General features: G+C 41.0%; 1 protein-coding gene and 1 long non-coding RNA gene across 5 annotated transcripts in view; one reads left to right on the top strand and one right to left on the bottom strand.

The window, feature by feature from the left end:
* Positions 1–241: 241 nt before the first annotated feature.
* Positions 242–9,908, bottom strand: LOC137207798 (uncharacterized). Of its 2 annotated transcripts, XR_010935255.1 has the most exons (4): positions 9,806–9,908; positions 8,633–9,376; positions 5,476–5,635; positions 242–677 (listed from the first exon to the last, which is right to left on the bottom strand). It is a non-coding gene; the product is annotated as an uncharacterized lncRNA (long non-coding RNA). The 2 variants fall into 2 exon arrangements; XR_010935254.1 differs by lacking the exon at positions 242–677 and having other exon boundaries at positions 5,251–5,635.
* Positions 9,251–18,948, top strand: part of RBL1 (RB transcriptional corepressor like 1) — a 76,011-nt gene continuing 66,313 nt past the window's right edge. The window contains exons 1-2 of one of the 3 annotated variants that reach the window (XM_067708071.1): positions 9,251–9,708; positions 12,764–12,897. In XM_067708071.1, coding sequence (XP_067564172.1) covers positions 9,553–9,708; positions 12,764–12,897 — 290 coding nt within the window. In that variant the 5' untranslated portion in view covers positions 9,251–9,552. The remainder of the gene's footprint in view (positions 9,709–12,763; positions 12,898–18,948) is intronic. The other 2 variants (XM_067708072.1, XM_067708073.1) reach the window with 2 other exon arrangements.

Below are 18,948 nucleotides of genomic sequence, written 5' to 3'. Positions count from 1 at the left end.
TCCTTCTGAGTACTTTTTTCTGCATGAGTATGTTGGGATGGGGTCTTCCACTCAGTTCCTTCCAATTTTTTCTCTACATGTAGCCATAAGAGTTACCTTCTTAAAACCCATGTCACTCTTTTGATCCAATGATTTCCATCTGTTCTTAGAATACAAGGTCTTGTGTGATCTAGCTCTTCCTGCCTCTCTACACCCCTGACTTATTCCAGCACAGAATCTGCCACTCAGTAGATGTTCAATTTAATATTTATTGAATAAATGTAGGTCACTTGTGTCCTTTGTCTGCTCAAAACCCTCCAATGGCTTCCCATCTCACACACAATAAAATCCAAAATCCTCACAACGTTTTGTAAGTTGCTAAGCCATCTGGCCTCATCCTCATCTGCCTCCTATTTCTTTCTTTTTTTTTTTTTTTTTTTTGCGGTACGTGGGCCTCTCACTGTTGTGGCCTCTCCCATTGCGGAGCACAGGCTTGGGACGTGCAGGCTCAGCGGCCATGGCTCACGGGCCCAGCCACTCCACGGCATGTGGGATCTTCCCGGACCAGGGCACGAACCCGCGTCCCCTGCATCGGCAGGCGGACTCTCAACCACTGCGCCACCAGGGAAGCCCGACTCAAATTTCTTGATTCCAATTGTCTGTACCTTCTTCAGTAGCTCCCTAGGTAATAGCTTTAGCTGTTTCAAAGAAGAAAAGGAAAATACCAATTTCTCTAAACTGAATGAGGAAATCGAAATGAGGAAAAAAGCAACAGGGATAATCTCGCCAAGACTGTTCCTGCTGTTGCTATCTTTGGGTGTTACATATATCCCTCTCATATGAATGACTTTTCCACCAAGACCTTCTGATTAAAAGGCTATTCTCTGGGGGGCGGTAGCGGGTAGGTTAAACCAGTGTTCATTTTTCCAACTTCTCTGGGAATACAGCAGAGCAGGATTAACATTATACATTCAGGAAACAAAAGTGATCCTAAGTTTTGGTTCTAGGTAGAATGAAGTATCAGGACAGTCTCTTAGAGGAAAACTTCAAAGAAAACGCTATTCTGAAATATCTTCTTGTGACTAAATTGAGTGCCCTGGACATAGATTTTGATGGATAAATGCCTTAGAATTAACATTAGGTTAAATTGGGCTTTTTGGTTTTTAATTTCTTTATCTAAAGTCTAAGCGAGGTAGAAAAATCGTTAACTATCCTTTCGAGTAGAAAAATCGAGTAACTATCCTTTCGAGTATCCTATCCCTGGCACTACTTTCTCTGTAGGGACTCAGCTTAAGGACCACCACGTTAGTTTTTCCTTTGAGGAACAAGAACCAGAAGAATGATGAGGGCTGGTCTTGCCCCTCCCCGACAACTATTAACTGCTTTTTTTTGACCGTTAGAAGGTTAGCTGGTGAGTAGTTTTTCCTAAGAGGGGCATGTGCAGACTAAGTAGTTGCTTAGGGCAGAACAAAGATGGGGAAAAAAAAAATTTTTTTTTTTTATAAAGAATTTCAAAATGAAATATTCATGCTGGGAAAAATAATCAGAACTTTGTTGTACTTTCTTACCCTTATTTTGGGGTTTGGAATTGTTTATATTTTGAATTACATTTGGAAGGCTGTATACTATCATCTTTTTAGTCTTGGAGCCTCTAAAGGTCTTCATCAGGCTCTCGACACATGCTCTGGGGAACTATGAAATACTAAACCACAACTGGGAGGCTAATCATAGAGGCACAGTGGGATCAAAATAGAAACAACCTTCATGATGTATCTGGATCAGAAATGAAGGGCAGAGTAAATCTATCTAACCACCCATACTTCATTTTCTATTCAAAAAAGCTCAGTTGAGTGTTAACACGGCAGGCCATTGGATAATAATGAAAAATAAAACCCAATATGTACCCTGAGAAAAAGTAGGGAGAGCATATCGACAAAAGAAAAAAAAAAAAAAGCATGCAGGTGAGGCTGGACCTGACAGATGTGCTTCAATGCTTAGCTGCCTAAATTGATTCAACTGGTAATAGGGGAGCCCTGAAGAGTCCTGAGAAAGAGACATGTTACAAATGCTGCTTGAGAAAGACTAGACTAGTAAGTAAACATAAGATGGATTGTAAGAGAAAATATAACATGTTGAAAGACAGCTAGAAATCTGGTGGAGGAGGAATCCACAAGACTTAGTAATTAGGTATAGAGGATGAAGGAGCAGGGGAGTCAGTGATAACAAAGAGGACAGCATGGGGTGGGTTTTCTTTTTGGTGATTTTGGCAGTACTGTTTACTAAAAACCAATGATACAATAGCGGAGGGAGGAACACTCCCAAACTCACTCTACAAGGCCACCATCACCCTGATACCAAAACCAAAGATGGCACAAAAAAAGAAAACTATAGGCCAATATCACTGATGAACATAGATGCAAAAATCCTCAACAAAATACTAGCAAACAGAATCCAACAGCACATTAAAAGGATCATACACCATGATCAAGTGGGGTTTACCCCAGGAATGCAAGGATTCTTCAATATATGCAAATCAATCAATGTGATACACCACATTAACAAATTGAAGGATAAAAACCATATGATCATCTCAATAAATGCAGAAAAAGCTTTTGACAAAATTCAACACCCATTTATGATAAAAACTCTCCAGAAAGTGGGCACAGAGGGAAGCTACCTCAACATAATAAAGGCCATATGTGACGAACCCACAACCAACATCATTCTCAATGGTGAAAAACTGAAACCGTTTCCCCTAAGATCAGGAACAGGACAAAGGTGCCCACTCTCACCACTATTATTCAACATAGTTTTGGAAGTTTTAGTCATGGCAGAGAAGAAAAAGAAATAAAAGGAATACAAATCGGAAAAGGAGTAAAACTGTCACTGCAGATGACATGATACTATACATAGAGAATCCTAAAGATGCTACCAGAAAACTACTAGACCCAATCAATGAATCTGGTAAAGTAGCAGGATACAAAATTAATGCACAGAAATCTCTTGCATTCCTATACACTAACAACGAAAAATCTGAAAGAGAAATTAGGGAAACACTCCCATTTACCAATGCAACAAAAAGAATAAAATACCTAGGAATAAACCTACCTAAGGAGAAAAAAGACCTGTATGCAGAAAACTATAAGACACTGATGAAAGAAATCAAAGACGATAGAAACAGATGGAGAGATACACCATGTTCTTGGATTGGAAGAATCAATATTGTGAAAATGACTCTACTACCCAAAGCAATCTACAGATTCAGTGCAATCCCTATCAAACTACCAATGGCATTCTTCACAGAACTAGAACAAAAAGTTTTACAATTCATATGGAAACACAAAAGACCCCGAATAGCCAAAGCAATCTGGACAAAGATAAATGGAGCTGGAGGAATCAGGCTCCCTGACTTCAGACTATGCTACAAAGCCATAGTAATCAAGCCCAGGGTATTGGGCTTCCCTGGTGGAGCAGTGGTTGAGAGTCCGCCTGCCGATGCAGGGGACACGGGTTTGTGCCCTGGTCCGGGAAGATCCCACATGCCGCGGAGCGGCTGGGCCTGTGAGCCATGGCCGCTGAGCCTGCGCGTCCGGAGCCTGTGCTCCGCAACAGGAGACGCCACAACAGTGAGAGGCCCGCGTACCGCAAAAAAAAAAGAAAAAAAGATGGTATGGTACTGGCACAAAAAGAGACATACAGATGAATGGAACAGGGTAGAAAGTCCAGAGATAAACCCATGCACATATGGTCACCTTACCTTTGACAAAGGAGGCAAGAATATACAATGGAGAAAAGACAGCCTCTTCAATAAGTGGTGCTGAGAAAACTGGACAGCTACATGTAAACGAATGGTATTAGAACACTTCCTAACACCATACACAAAAATAAGCTCAAAATGTATTAAAGACCTAAATGTAAGGCCAGGCACTATAAAACTCTTAGAGGGAAACATAGGCAGAACACTCTATGACATACATCACAGCAAGATCCTTTTTGACCCACCTCCTAGAGAAATAGAAATAAAAACAAAAATAAACAAATGGGACGTAATGAAACTTAAAAGCTATTACACAGCAAACGAAACCATAAAAACGACGAAAAGACAACCCTCAGAATGGGAGAAAATATTTGCAAATGAAGCAACTGATAAAGGATTAATCTCCAAAATTTACAAGCTCAATATCAAAAAAACAAACAACCGAATCCAAAAATGGCCAGAAGACCTAAACAGACATTTCTCCAAAGAAGATATACAGATTGCCAACAAACACGTGAAAGGATGCTCAACATCACTAATCATTAGAGAAATGCAAATCAAAACCACAATGAGGTATCACCTCACACTAGTCAGAATGGCCATCATCAAAAAATCTACAAACAACAAATGCTGGAGAGGGTGTGGAGAAAAGGGAACCCTCTTGCACTGTTGGTGGGAATGTAAATTGATACAGCCACTATGGAGAACAGTATGGAGGCTTCTTAAAAAACTAACAATAGAACTACCGTATGACCCAGCCATCCCACTACTGGGCATATACCCTGAGAAAACCATAATTCAAAAAGAGACATGTATCACAATGTTCACTGCAGCACTATTTACAGTAGCCAGGACTTGGAAGCAACCTAAGTGTCCATCGACAGATGAATGCATAAAGAAGATGTGGCACATATATACAATGGAATATTACTCAGCCATAAAAAGAAACGAAATTGCGTTATTTGTAGTGAGGTGGATGGACCTAGAGTCTGTCATACAGAGTGAAGTAAGTCAGAAAGAGAAAAACAAATACACACACACACACAAACACACACATATATGGAATCTAAAAAAAAAAAATGGCTCTGATGAACCTAGGGGCAGCACAGGGATAAAGACGCAGACATAGAGAATGGACTTGAGGACATGGGGAGGTGGAAGGGTAAGCTGGGACGAAGTGAGGGAGTGGCAATGACTTATATACACTACCAAATGTAAAATAGATAGCTAGTGAGAAGAGGCTGCATAGCACAGGGAGATCAGCTCAGTGCTTTGTGTCCACCTAGAGGGGTGGGATAGGGAGGTGGGAGGGAGGCCCCAGAGGGAGGGGATTTGCAGATATATGTATACATATAGCTGATTTATTTTGTTACACAGCAGAAGCTAACAAAACATTGTAAAGCAATTATGCTACAACGAAGATGTAAAAAAACAAAACAAAACAATGATATAGTTTAGTTACAATCCAAAAGAGGAAAAAAAAAAAGAGTACTGCTTAAATTTGCTTTATTTCATAAGGGAAATAAGGGAACTCAAGAGTATTTTCCTTTTATCGTGGCCTCATTTCCAAGGCCTGCACTTCCTAATAATTCAATTCAGGACAGTCTGAGAATTACAACATGGCAAACGGAAAAGTCATAGACATGAGTGGTTAATTGGATGTAAAGGGTTACGGATCAGATGAATCAAAACATAGGAGGGGAAAATGGAAGGCTTTACATAGATAAGATATGACTTACTGAAAATCCGAAGTTAGAGCCCAGATTCACTCCTGAGGAGAAAACAACAGAGAGTGTTTCTCAGTTTTTGTTTGTTTGGTGGATGACCTTTGAGAGGTGTTTCTTTTGTTCTTGGATCATTTTCAAGCCAGCAATGCCCCTCAGTTCAAGTCTGGATGACCTGAAAGTCACAACAAAGGAAGAATCAGTATCTTGCACATGGCAGGCATTCAGTAAACATTTTTGGAATGAAGAAATGAAGGGCTTTCAGGACTTAGTATGCATGAAGTGGGACAAGAATCAGGAGAATCAAATCCAGCTGCAAAGAAGAAATGGGCTATAGTACGTATACTGCAACTCACTGAAAGCCCAACTACTTACTAAAGGGATGAAAAACGGGGCAATGAGTCTCAGGTTCTATTTGATTTATAATTCCTGAGAGCTGTTTCCTTTTATCTTGGTTTCTTTTCAAGGCCAGAATGACCCTCTGAAGTTCAGATCTGGATAAAAAAGAGATTGATTAGTTATGGCAAAGGCAAAAAACTTGAGGCTTCTCAGCTCTTGTGATCTTGTCCAGGACTAGCTACGAAACCCAGGATCTCATGGGGTAGACTTACTTTTACTGCATTTTTCCTCAAAAAATTCCAACCATGGTGTCTGCATTTGACAGAGCCAGTGATATTTCTCAAGTTGTTCCAAACCTTTCCCACTCTCAACACCCGACTGTATGTTGCTATTTTGCTCTCACCAGAGCACCTAGCCGTTGTGCTTAATCTAGATGTGAGGTGACCCCCTTCCAGACAAGAGCTGTGAAGAGGAAGGGCAGGCTCTGGATCCCCGGCTTGGCCACTTTCTCTGGAGCCTGACTATATTGATGATCTTTTTTTATTTTCAATCTCTGCCTGCTGCCTGTCTCTGATTACTCGCATGCTTGCGTTTCCCAGTCCTAGAAAATACCTTTCCATTTGGCTCTCCTCCACCGGACTACTTAAAGAGAAGTTTTTACTTCCTACTTCAACTTTCTGACCTTCCTCCCATTAGCCCCTCAATCACAGTAATCTGGCTTCCACTCCCACTGTGCTAAAGGCAGCTGTCTCTGGCAAAGGTCACTGAAAACATATGAAAGATAATACATGAGGTATCTTCTTTGAATTCCTCATCCTATCTGAGTTCTCTGTCGTGTTGGTAGTACTCTATGGAGTAATTCTTTCCTGGCCTCTGAATTACTTCTCCTTGTTTTTATACCTCTCTGGACAGTTTTTTTTTTTTTTTTCATTCACTCCTAAAGTTTTGCCCATCCCTGAAATGTTGGTGTTCCTAGAGGTTCTACCCCTGAGTCTCTTCTCATGCCAACACATTCCCTGAGTGATATGAACCTGCTCCCTTAGCTTCAGGTACTGCCTGAGAATTCCCAAATCTTCATGTCTAGGCTGTCTCCACTCCTGGAGCTCTCTCTTAAAGAAGCACAGTAGGTTAATTAGAAAACAAATGAGCCAGTACAGGAAGACCTTCATCCATTTCACCTCCACTAATCCTGACATTTCTTTGCTGACAGGAAAGGAAGTTAGGAGGAGGGATGATAAGCCCTGTTACAGAACCCTTGGCACTGGAGATAGACCTCCCCTTAACGGCCCATAACCTCTAAGTAAAATCTCATGGGAGGTAAGTCTCTGTACGGACACTATATGCCAACATCCCTTTCAGAAAATAATAATGAGATGGCCCTGAAGTCAGCTAGAAGAAAGCAGAGTTGGAAGTTCCACGTGGGCGGTTCAGTTTGCGTCTGAATTTTTAGGGGGAGTTTGAGTTTTTACTCATTTGAGACCCAGCTTGCCACTGGTTCCCAAGTCCCACCCCTCCCCACGTGTGGAGAATGTAGAAGACTGGGAAATTGCCCAGGAGAGAGGGGCTACATTCCAGGATCCAACAGCCTCCTTTTAAACTGCCTGCAAGCATCCCATACACAACAGTTCCAGAACTGATCTTATCCCTCTGGTTGTACTCCCATTCTAGTTGACAGTATCACCTTTCACCCTCTTGGCCCAGATGGAAACCTGGTATTGGAGATGCCTCCCCTTCAGTAGTGCCCCCTTCAGTTCTAGGACAAAGTTGTCTCTCCAGACTGGCTCCTTTCTACGCTGGACCAACCTCCCACCATCTTCATACCTCTACTCTCTACCCCATGCACTCCACGTGTGACACTGCAGCCAGAGGAACCTGTCCAAAACACATACTGATCATTCACCTCCTTCCATTAAAATCCCTGATAATGTGCACGTTTTTACCTTTATAAGATCCTTTGCAACCTAACTTGACCTGTCTTCCATTTTCATCTCTGGTGACTCCTTCCCTCATCCAAGCAACAAAGGTTTTCTTTGTAATTTTTCAAACACACCATGCTAAGTACTGAGTGCCAACTACGAGTTGGTCACTCATCTATATACTTTGGACTACAGTGAACATGAAAGGAAGGCCCCTGCTCTCATGCAACTCACATTTTAGTAGGAAGAGCCAGCGAATAAACAAATAGGATAATTTCAGATAGTGATAAGATGCTATGAAGACAATGAAATGGGGTGGATGGGGGGATATGCGGGTCAGCTATTTTATTTTATTCATTATTATTATTTTTTTGCGGTACACGGGCCTCTCACTGCCGCGGCCTCTCCCATTGCGGCGCACAGGCTCCGGATGCGCAGGCTCAGCGGCCATGGCTCACGGGCCCAGCAGTTCCACGGCATGTGGGATTTTCCCGGACCGGGGCACGAACCCACGTCCCCTGCATTGGCAGGCGGGCTCTCAACCACTGCGCCACCAGGGTCAGCTATTTTAAATACAGTGCTCAGGGGTGGCCTGACAAGATGACTTTTAGCTGAACTTGAAGGATGAGGAGGAGCCAGACAAGCAAAGGTCTGCCATAGAGTATGTGGGGCCGTTTGAGCAGCACGGGAAAAAGGCTCTGAGGCAAGAACTAGTTTGGCAGCTTGGCATTTCCAAGGTTCCAAAACAAAGCAGTGAGGTTGGATCTTATTATATACCTGAGGAGGGGGACAATGCCCTGGTGAGGCCAGATCACATGGGGCCTTATAGGCCAGGTCAAGAAGTCTGGATATTATTTTAAGGGCAAAAGGAATCTACTGAAGGGTCTTGTGTGAAGTACTGACGTGCTCTGATTTACCTTTTCAAATGATCACTCTGGCTCTTGGAGAAGGTGTTTTTGGTGAAGCGGAAGGGTAAGCCTCGAGACCAGCTCCACGCCTTCAGGCTTATGCTCAGGCCATTCCTAAGTCTGGAATAACAGTCTTTACTGGGTTCCAGGGTCCCAGTTCCCAGGAAGCTGAGAAAGTGGCTCCTTACTGCATTTCTTTCAGCCCAGGTCAAGCCTCGTCTAGGGATCAAGAAGAGATGGACAAGTGTCCCCCAATAAACCTTGCCTCACCAACCCTTCAGTCATTCAAAAGACCACTCACTAGGCGCTGGAGACACTGAGGAGAGGGCGACGAGGCCCTCCCCCGCCCTCGCTGTCGAGAGACCACTTTTTTCAGGTCCCTCCTCCATCTTCTAACTCAAGGGGCAATTCTCGATCAGACTATGGCGTCCCGGGGCAGTGACAAACCCAGGCCCGTGGGTTGGCCGGGCAGAAGAGAAGAGGTTTCCCCCTAAGATGAACGGGGCCGCCTCGCAACTGGCAGCCCAGCGGGGCCCAAACCAAAGAGCCACCAAGAAAGGGAGGCGCAGCCGGCTCCAAGGCAGGATGTGGACTACAACTCCCAGCAGATCCTGCGCGCGGACCGCCGATCCCTCCGCTACAAATTTGCCCTGCCGGCTGTGTGCACCGCTGTCCGCCAAGGGCCAAGTCCGGGTTTTCTAGGCCCCGGAGTCCGTCTTCTTATCACATTTCCGGAGAGGGAGGCTAGGAGCCCTGGAGGAGAAACGGACCTTTTTGAGGAGAAACGCGGATGCAGACCATCGAAGAGACGTCGTTCTGCGGCTACCGATTTTCGCGCGCTTTTGGCGCGGGTGGTTGTGGGTAGCGCGCCCTGGAGGGAGAAAGGAGCTGGGGGGTCTGTGACCGCGCCGCCCGCCGGGCCTGAGGGTATGGACGAGGACGATCCCCACTCTGAGGGGGCGGCGGTGGTCGCCGCGGCCGGGGAGGCGCTGCAGGCCCTGTGCCAGGAGCTGAACCTGGATGAGGGGAGCGCGGCCGAAGCCCTGGACGACTTCACCGCCATCCGGAGCAACTACAGCCTAGAGGTGAGCGGCGGCAGGTGGGGCGGCGAGACCGAGCTCGCCAGGCCCCACCCCCGCCCCGCCCCTACCCCACCCTATGGGGCGGTGGGAGTTTCCCCACCGGGAAGGGTCTCTGCCCAGCCCCGCGCCGAGGAGTGCGAAGCTGGAAGGGCGAGTGTAGATCAATCTCTCCATTTATTTTGAGGCGGGAAACCGAAGTCCGGAAAAGGAGTGGCTTGTCCAAGGTCACATGCCACTCAGGGTCCCCTAGTCTTCAGACCAGTGCCACAAACGTCATGGGACTGCCCTTAAATCTGCTTAAACAGTTACTCTAATGGCAGAAGCTTACGTGAATTGTGTGCCCAGACGACACTGCCCAGCGCTTTAAATATGTCATCTTACTTGGTTCTCGCCGCCACACCTCTTCGAACATGTTGTGATCCCCGTTACACAGATGGGAAAGCTGAGCCCCGAAGAGGTTAAGCGCAAGGTCGCACCGTTAGAGGTGGAGCCGGAGTTAGGAGTCTGAGCCATAATCTCTTCACCCTTCCGCCTCGAGGTGTGGCTTGCTCTTTCGGCAGTATTGCCACTGTACAGCAGTTTGATCAGAGCCAGTGTGCACACAATGCTTATCTCTCGGCCACAGTTTCCTCCTCTCTCAGATGGGGATAATTAGATTATCCAGATGCTAATCACAGTGTCTGTCTCTAACCAAAATAAATGTAGGCTATCATTAGATTTTCCCCAACCGTTCTTGCATTAAGTCCTCACAACAGCCCTGTGAACGTGGCAGGGCAGCGAGTATTAAACCTGCTTTCCAGGCAATATTATCAAGGCCCAGAGGATTGTCTTGCCCAGGGTCGTTCTGCTAATTGTCATAGGAACCCAGACAAGCATAAGCCCAGTATAGAGGTAGAATTGTGATGGAATGTATTTGCAATTACTCCAGTAGCCTTATGGTCAAAGGTTTTCGTGATCCAAGAGAGCTGGTCTCACCCAGAGTGCTCTGCTGACTCATCACCTGGTGAAATAATGGGTGGGCTCTAAGGCATAGAGTTGGAAATTTGGAGTTGAATGTGTGTGTGTGTGTGTGTGTGTGTGAGTGAGTGTGAGAGAGAGAGAGAGAGAGAGGAGAAGAGAGACTCTTGTATGTCTCCAGGGTAGGACTGGATAGACTGGATGAAGGACAGTGATGTGCATCTCTGGGTGACACGACTGGAAAGCTGAGGAAAGAATAAGAAGCTAAGGGAGATTATAAATTATGGTCTCTAGATTGGAAACAAACTTTTAAAGTCTGAGAAAGCATTTCTGACATCGAGTCCTCATTTGGTCTGTCACTGAAAAAGCACTGCTGAGTGCAGATGGAGGTCAAGGTATTAACCTGGGCACATCTTTCAGATTCTTGAATATGCCAAGCTTGTTCCTACTTGCGTGCTTTCTCCATGCCGATCCCTCTGCCTGGAAACTTTTCCCTCACTCCCAACTGCAGAGAAAGTTGAAGAGCTGAATCTCCAGTTAGGCCGAGTTCATCAGGATATCTTAAATGTTTGACCAAAATCACAGCTGTGTGAATTGAGATTTTGTGAGTGTTTATTCTATCTAGAGTGTTTTATTTTCCTTTTCTTTTATGCTTTGTTTTTGGTGGAGGGCATTTTCATATATCTGCTGCTTCCTAAGAACCCCTCTGCCCAGCCCCTATCCCCTCTAGTCTACCTGACTAGCTCCTGCTTACCCACCCCACTTCCCCCCCGTACATTCTGGTGATTTTTCACCACTTAGCACTTTTGTCTCCCTCTGTGAACCCTTCCCAGACCCCCAGTCAAAATCAGTAACTACACTATATTCTCCCAAAACACTTTCTCTTAAATTCTTTTTAAAACATATATCTCACCAATTATAGATAATAGTATAATATCTGTTCCTCTTAGCTCTACACTTGGAGTACCCTGATGTTAGAAACTGTTTTTGTATTTCTAAGGCCTAGCGTAAAGGAACTAAATTAAATACTATAGGTGCTTTTTTTTTAAGGAAAAAAATCAAAGCAGTAATTTTGGTTCTTAAATTTTCTCTGTCTTAATAGTGTTTTCATCTAGTAGCCTGTATCCAAAAGCTATAGAGTACTTGGATGCTATACCCAAACAATTCGTTAATCAAGGCTTCTAAAAGTATTCAACCTTAAGCTTACCTGCCTCCTTTAATGCCTTGAGCAAATGAGACTTTTCACTATAGTACTTTAGGGTAGGAACACTAGGTCTTAGCTTTATTGGTGGCTACCCATCTCTACCCACCCCTTTTGGATTATTACAAGAAATCTTTATCAATCATTTTATTCTTTTAGAGTCTGATTTTAAAGAGGATCTGCACAACAGTATTGTGTTGTGCTATGAGATTTGAGTCTAGTTCTTAATTTTATGTAAAACTCATCAGTGAAGTCATAAAGTGAATCTAGCTTGGATATCTCAAGCCTAAAGCAGAGAATTAAGTGTTGAATTCCCGAATGACACCTTTTTTGTAGCATTGCAAATTGAAGTGTCTGCTAAGATAGAGAGCCATACTTACTATTTTAAAGATTAGGGTAAATAATTCCCCAAATTTTTACCTCACAAAACTGACAGTCTCCTTTGTGTTGTGATGGGTGTTAATTTTTATATGTGTAATTCTCTTGCCATCTTCTACTCTGTTCTTTCCTTTCTCTGCCAAACTGGTTAAAAAAGAAACCTAAAACTAAAATGGTAGGAACTTCAGCATCATCAAGGCCATGACTGGTGTTATAATATTGAGAAAGCTAATGCTGAGAAATTGAAAACTCTTCAATAATATTAGATTTGGGGTATAGGTGAGAGATCTATCTTTAGATTAATACGGATTTAGCATGTTACACAGGACTAAGAGTAAGGAGTTTTATACCCATTACTGCAACCAACTAAGTTTTGTGACCTTGGGCAAATATCTTCATTTCTCTGGCCTGTTAATACAGGATGAATATTAGATCAGGTAATTCTAAGATCTCTTTTGATTCTAGAATTCAAGCGTTTTAACATAGTGTATCCATTTTGCTGTTTTATCTTTTGCCTGCCAGGGAGAAGTTATCCACTGGTTGGCATGTTCATTATATGTCGCTTGCCGCAAAAGCATTATTCCCACGGTTGGAAAGGGTATCATGGAAGGAAATTGTGTTTCACTTACCAGAATACTACGTTCAGCTAAATTAAGGTAAAGCACTTTGATTTTTCAAACATTATTTTATAAGTCCTAAATTTAATTTTAGGATTTAATTTCTCTTTATTTTAAATCATTTAGCTTCATCCCATTCGAAGTTTGTTATCCATATAGGTATCTTTTCCCAATTCTCACATTCTTTCTCTGCCTTTCTTCCTTAAATTCTAACTTACTTAAACCAGAGGCCTCTAAATCTTTTTAGATTTAGAGGTTCTAAATCTTTTTTCTCTGTAACTTTTTCATTAATGTTTTAAATTTGAGAATAATTTCAAGCTTTCAGAAAAGTTGCAGAAATAAGAAAACGACAAAGAACATCCATGTACCCTTGACCTAGACTCACCTTTTATTGATATTTTACTCCATTTGCTTTATCATTTGATCTTTTTCTGTTAAATAGTATTTTTTTCCTCAGCTATTTCAATTTAAGTGGTGTCCATTGTAGCCCTTTACCCCTAAATACTTCAGTGTGTATTTCCTTAAATAACTACAGTACAGTTATCAACGTCAACAAAGTTAACATTGATACAGTAATTTTGTATAATCTAGCATCTCTATTGTAGTTTTATTGGTTGATCCAGTAACATTCTTGATAGCATTTTCTTCCTTCAAGATCCAATCTTAAAAAAAAAATAATCCAATCTAGGATCAGGTATTGCATTCACTTGCCATGTCTTTTTAGTCTCCTTTAAACAAGAACATTTCCACAGCCTTTGTCTTTTATGACATTGACTTTTTTTTTTTTTTTTTGCTGTACGCGGGCCTCTCCCTGCTGTGGCCTCTCCCGTTGCGGAGCACAGGCTCCGGACGCGGACGCGCAGGCTCAGCCGCTCCGCGTCATGTGGGATCCTCCCGGACCAGGGCACGAACCCCGTGTCCCCTGCATCAGCAGGCAGACTCCCAACCACTGCGCCACCAGGGAAGCCCCGACATTGACATTTTTGAAGAGTATAGTTCACAATCACCCTGCCCCCCTTTTTAATAGATTGTTCCTCTTTTTGTTTCATGTTTCCTTATGATTAGGTGCAGGTTTTACATTCCTAGGTGGAAAACTACATAAGTGATTTTGTGTCCTCAGTATATCACATCTAGAGGCACATGATATCCTTCTGCCTCTCATTGGTGATGTTAATTTTGATCATCTGCTAACGATGTTCTCTTGTTGCTCTACTGTATGGTTGATATTTTTTCCCTTGCAAATACTAAGCAATTGGTGGGTCTTAGCTATAGCTTTTACTTGCTCTGGTATCAACTGTATGGAACTATTTGCCTGAATACCAAACAACAGAAATGGAGTGATTCAGATTTGGATAGTTGCTAATGTTCATAATGACTATTTGAGGTCATTGTCTATTTGCTATCCTGGGTTTCCAGGACAGAGGAGAAAGTGTAAAGCCCTATCCAGCAAGGGTTAAGTTTCAGTTCATGCTAAATTAAAAAAAAAAAAATCTTCAGAACAATTTTGGTTTCTATAAATGGAAAAAGAATTAAGTCAAGACAATTTTTAAAACTTTAGTAAATATAATTTTTGTCATTCATGATAAAAACAAAATGAAAATATAACTAAGATAAAAGGAGTTAAGGTAATTTTTTTTAATTGAGCAAAACCTTGTCCATTGTCATATGATCTTTTTCTATTGATGGTTCTCATCACTGACCATACTAAATTTTTAAATCTTTGTAATAATAAGTTGTTGCGGAAACTGAACAGTACAAGCTCATGATAAAAATTTCAAATAATGGAAACAGTTCTGGAGGTATATAGTGGTAATGGTTAATGCCACTGACCTGTACACTTAAAAATGGTTAAAATGGTAAATTTTACATTGTGTATACTTTTACCACAATAAAAGAAAAAAGGTTTAAAATTTTTCAAATAATACAGAAGAAGAATAGAAGATGTCTATAGAAGAATAGAAGAATAGAAAGATGTCTCTTTTTCCATCCCCCAGAATTTACCACTATTAGCAATTTACTGTTATTAAATTTTTAAGCAGGAAAAAATCTGTTTTTTAGTTTTTTGCATTTTATTTTTAAGCATAAATGAGATCATTGCTAAATGTATTTTTCTGTTGCTTTTCTTACTTTATATTCTGGAAATCCTTCTATATCACTATGTATAGCTCTACCTCATTAATTTTTTTTTAGTGACTGTGGGATATTTTAAGTTATAAGGATGTTTTATATACTTAGCCAGCCCCCTTATTGATGAGCATTTAGATTATATCCAGTCCCTTGTGATTACAGACAAGTGAACATTATTGTAAGTGTGTATTTCAGATAAATTCCTAAAAGTGTAGTGATGAGTCAAAAGATACTTTTTTTTTTTTTTTTTTGCGGTACATGGGCCTCTCACTGCTATGGTCTCTCCCGTTGTGGAGCACAGACTCCGGACGCGCAGGCCCAGCGGCCATGGCTCATGGGCCCAGCTGCTCCGCCGCATGTGGGATCTTCCCGGACCGGGGCACGAACCCGTGTCCCCTGCATTGGCAGGTGGACTCTCAACCACTGCACCACCAGGGAAGCCCAAAAGATACTTTTTAAAATGTGGATTGGTTTTAAAAAATTTTTTTAAGTGTCACATTCCTAATTGCTAAAAGAGCTGTTGACCAACATCAGTATGTTCATTCAGGCAAATAAAAAAGAATTTCAAGTGATGATTATTATTTACATTGATTTATAATAATTAGGGCTATTTTCAAAATTTCAACTTTAAATGTAATTTTAAATGACTATGTAGATCTTTATAGATATGGGAAAATATCCATCAAATATTGTTAATAAATTATACTGCAAAATACTGATTAAGTATAGATTTATACATAAACATGTAAAACTAGCAAATTTTTATTGAATATTTACCTGTGTGACAGACAATATGTGCTAATAGTTTGCATATCTTTATTAATTTAATCCTCACAGTAATTGTATTAAATAAATCTCATTTTAAAGATGAGGAAACCAAGTCACCAAGAGATTAAATTACTTCCCAGAGGTTATATACCTAAGAAAGTGGCGAGCCTCCCAAGTCATGCTGTATTACATATGTATCTATATACAAATATACATTAGTATATCTCCTTTTGAACTGTATCTATATTCAGCTTCAGTCTACAAAACAAAAAAAATTTAACCAAAGCAACTTCCAACTTAAAAAGAAAGTTTCATGTAAAAATTTATTCTGCTATTAAGGGTATTAAAAAATTGTATCTATTTTACAATTTGAATTTTCAATTCATTTTAATAAAACAGTTAGTTGTCTATATCTTATTGTTTTAAGTATTGAGAACTAATTTTTTACAAGTTTTTCAGTAACTTAAATCAAGACAACTTTCATTCATTCATTATTTTCATAGTATAATAGAACCTGAATGAAAAATGATTTTTCATAATTTTAATTGGAACATTGATGATACTAATTTTTACAGAGTAACTTTCTTTTTTATCTTTTGAGTGCCATTAAAATTAGGTAGTGTGCCACTATTGGAATGTATGTTCCATATTACCATCCCTACTCTATACTTTGCTTTTGGCAGCAGGGTTGGGGGGAATTGTATGTGTATGTGATAAGATATGCATTACATAAAATTTACCATTTTAACCAATTTTAATTGTACAGTTCATTGTCATTAAATACATTAACATTGTTGTTAAACCCTCACCACCATCCATCTCCAGAGCTTTTTCATCTTCCCAAACTTAAACTCCATACCACTTAAACAATAACTTCCCTCTTCCTCCTCCTAGCACTCAACAACCACCATTCTACTTTCTGTCTCTCCGAATTTGACTGTTCTAGGTACCTCACATAAGTGGAATCGTACAGTATTTGTCTTTTTGTAACTGGCTTATTTCACTTAGCCTAATGTCTTCAAATAACAGCATAATATCTCCAAGGAAGGACACAACAAATGAATACTTAGCATAATGTCTTCAAAGAAATGGCTGATTCAGAAGCTGGGGCAGACCTATTTTTCTAACGAACCTGGAACAACTTATGCCAGAAAGTAAGGAAGTGCTCAAAAAATGTTGGGGACATGTCCAGGGGGCATAGGAGCTAGTTTGAAAAGGCTCCCATTTGTAATCATACCTGGGATAACTTGAGCATCAGAATGAATAGGGACAGTAATGGATTATAGCTCACTGAATAAAATCTATACTGATGATAAATAGGGGAGAAGGGAAATATCTTCCTTATATTAGAATGCCAACTAAATATTTGCATAATTGTAGAGTATCTCCCTATAAGTCACTTATCAATTACAAAGGGAAAAATAGTAACTTTGAAGTGGAAAACCTGGCAGATACCACCTAAATCAAGTGCAGAGTTATTATCAATGATGGGACAAATGGTTATGACCCACTGAGAAGGATATAACATCACTTATGTAGTACTCTGTCAAAAATACATAGCCTAAATCTAATAATGAGGGAAGCATGTAGGGACATACTACAAAATAACTGACCTGTCCTCTTCCAAAATGTTGGTGTCACAAGAGACAGTCTAAAGAACTGATGTAGACCGAAGGAAACTAAAAGGAAATAACACATAAATGCAGTTCATGCTACTAGATTACAACCTAGACTGGGAAATTTAAGATTGCTATCAAGAACCTTCTTGAGACAATTGGTGAATTATAAATTTAAATATGAACTAATAGTATTTTATCAATATAAAATTTTCTGATTTTGATAATTGCACTTAATCATGTAAGACCTCTTTCTCAGGAAATAGAAACTATATTTTTGAGTAAATACATTTTCTCTTTATGAAAATAGAAGAGTATTTATGAGTAAAGGGGCATGATATCTACACCTTACTCTCAAATGCTTCAGAAAAAAATTATATGTATGTTATATTGGGGTTCACCAGAGGAACAAAACCAATAGAATGTGTTAATGTGTGTGTGTGTGTGTGTGTGTGTGTGTGTGTGTATATACACACACACACATATATATGGAGAGAGAGCGAGCGAGCGCACATGCAAAATAGCATGTACACACCCATGCACAGGTTGGGAAGAGGAGAGGGAGAGGGATTTTAAGGAATTGGCTCACATGGTTGTGGAGACTTGGAGAGTCTAAAATATGGGGTAGCCCAGCAGGCTGGCAACCCAGGAAAGAGTTGCAGTTTGAATCCAAAGGCAGTCTGCTGGCAGAATTCCTTCTTACTTGGGAGGAGGTCAGTCTTTTTCTGTTAAGACCTTCAGACTGATTAGATGAGGCCCCCCTACATTATGGAGAGTAATCTGCTTTACTCAGAATCCACCAATCCAAATGTTTATTTCATTCCAAAAAATACCTTAATGGAAACATTGGCATAATGTTTGACTGAATATCTGGGCGCCCATACACATCTCCTTATGCCATACTTAATCTGCAAATAAAAGCCATAACAAGATCATATATTAGCCTAACATGAGATAAGTATACTTTGTACAACCCAAAATGCCCTAACCCTTTCCCCAAAAGAGGATGCAAAATCCTTGGGTGATGTTTACTCTTCTTGATATCCTATAACTTAAATGCTCGGAAGTAAAGTTAACAATACTGTGGTATAAAGTCAGTACGTGCTATGTTACGTAACAAGTGGGTAAGAGAGGAAGGAATACAAAGATTTAATACACGCACACAAACATATTTGTAGCAAAATAAGAAATACTCGTTACAATTAGAGTCCTCGTTTCACTGGTCATGTGGTTGTAGTTGGTATTAATAACCTTCTTCCACTGCCCAGTCCATATTTCCTTTGCCTTCAGCAAGCACCTCAGCTGGTTGTGGTTTTTTTTTACCTGGTGAGGTGACCCGAAACCTTCGTTCCTGAAGAGTCTGGGCCATTAGTAGTCCTGCCTGTTGGGTTGTTGTAGTTTTCCATTGACTTTAATCACAGGGGATGGTAATAGTAAGAGCTACCCTAAGGGATTCCTGTATTCTATTCTTCTTTACCTCCATTCTGGAGTAGCAATCCAATTTCTCCTTGGTCATCAGGATCAGTGACTCCACCCAGCATAGTAACTCCCTTCTTTGCTTGTTGCTTTAGAGGCATGA

The sequence above is a fragment of the Pseudorca crassidens genome, chromosome 15, assembly GCF_039906515.1.
Source record: "Pseudorca crassidens isolate mPseCra1 chromosome 15, mPseCra1.hap1, whole genome shotgun sequence".
In the NCBI taxonomy this organism is placed as follows: Eukaryota; Metazoa; Chordata; class Mammalia; order Artiodactyla; family Delphinidae; genus Pseudorca; species Pseudorca crassidens.
The sequence above is the reverse complement of the archived record's forward strand: the minus strand, read 5'-3'. Positions and strand labels throughout refer to the sequence as shown.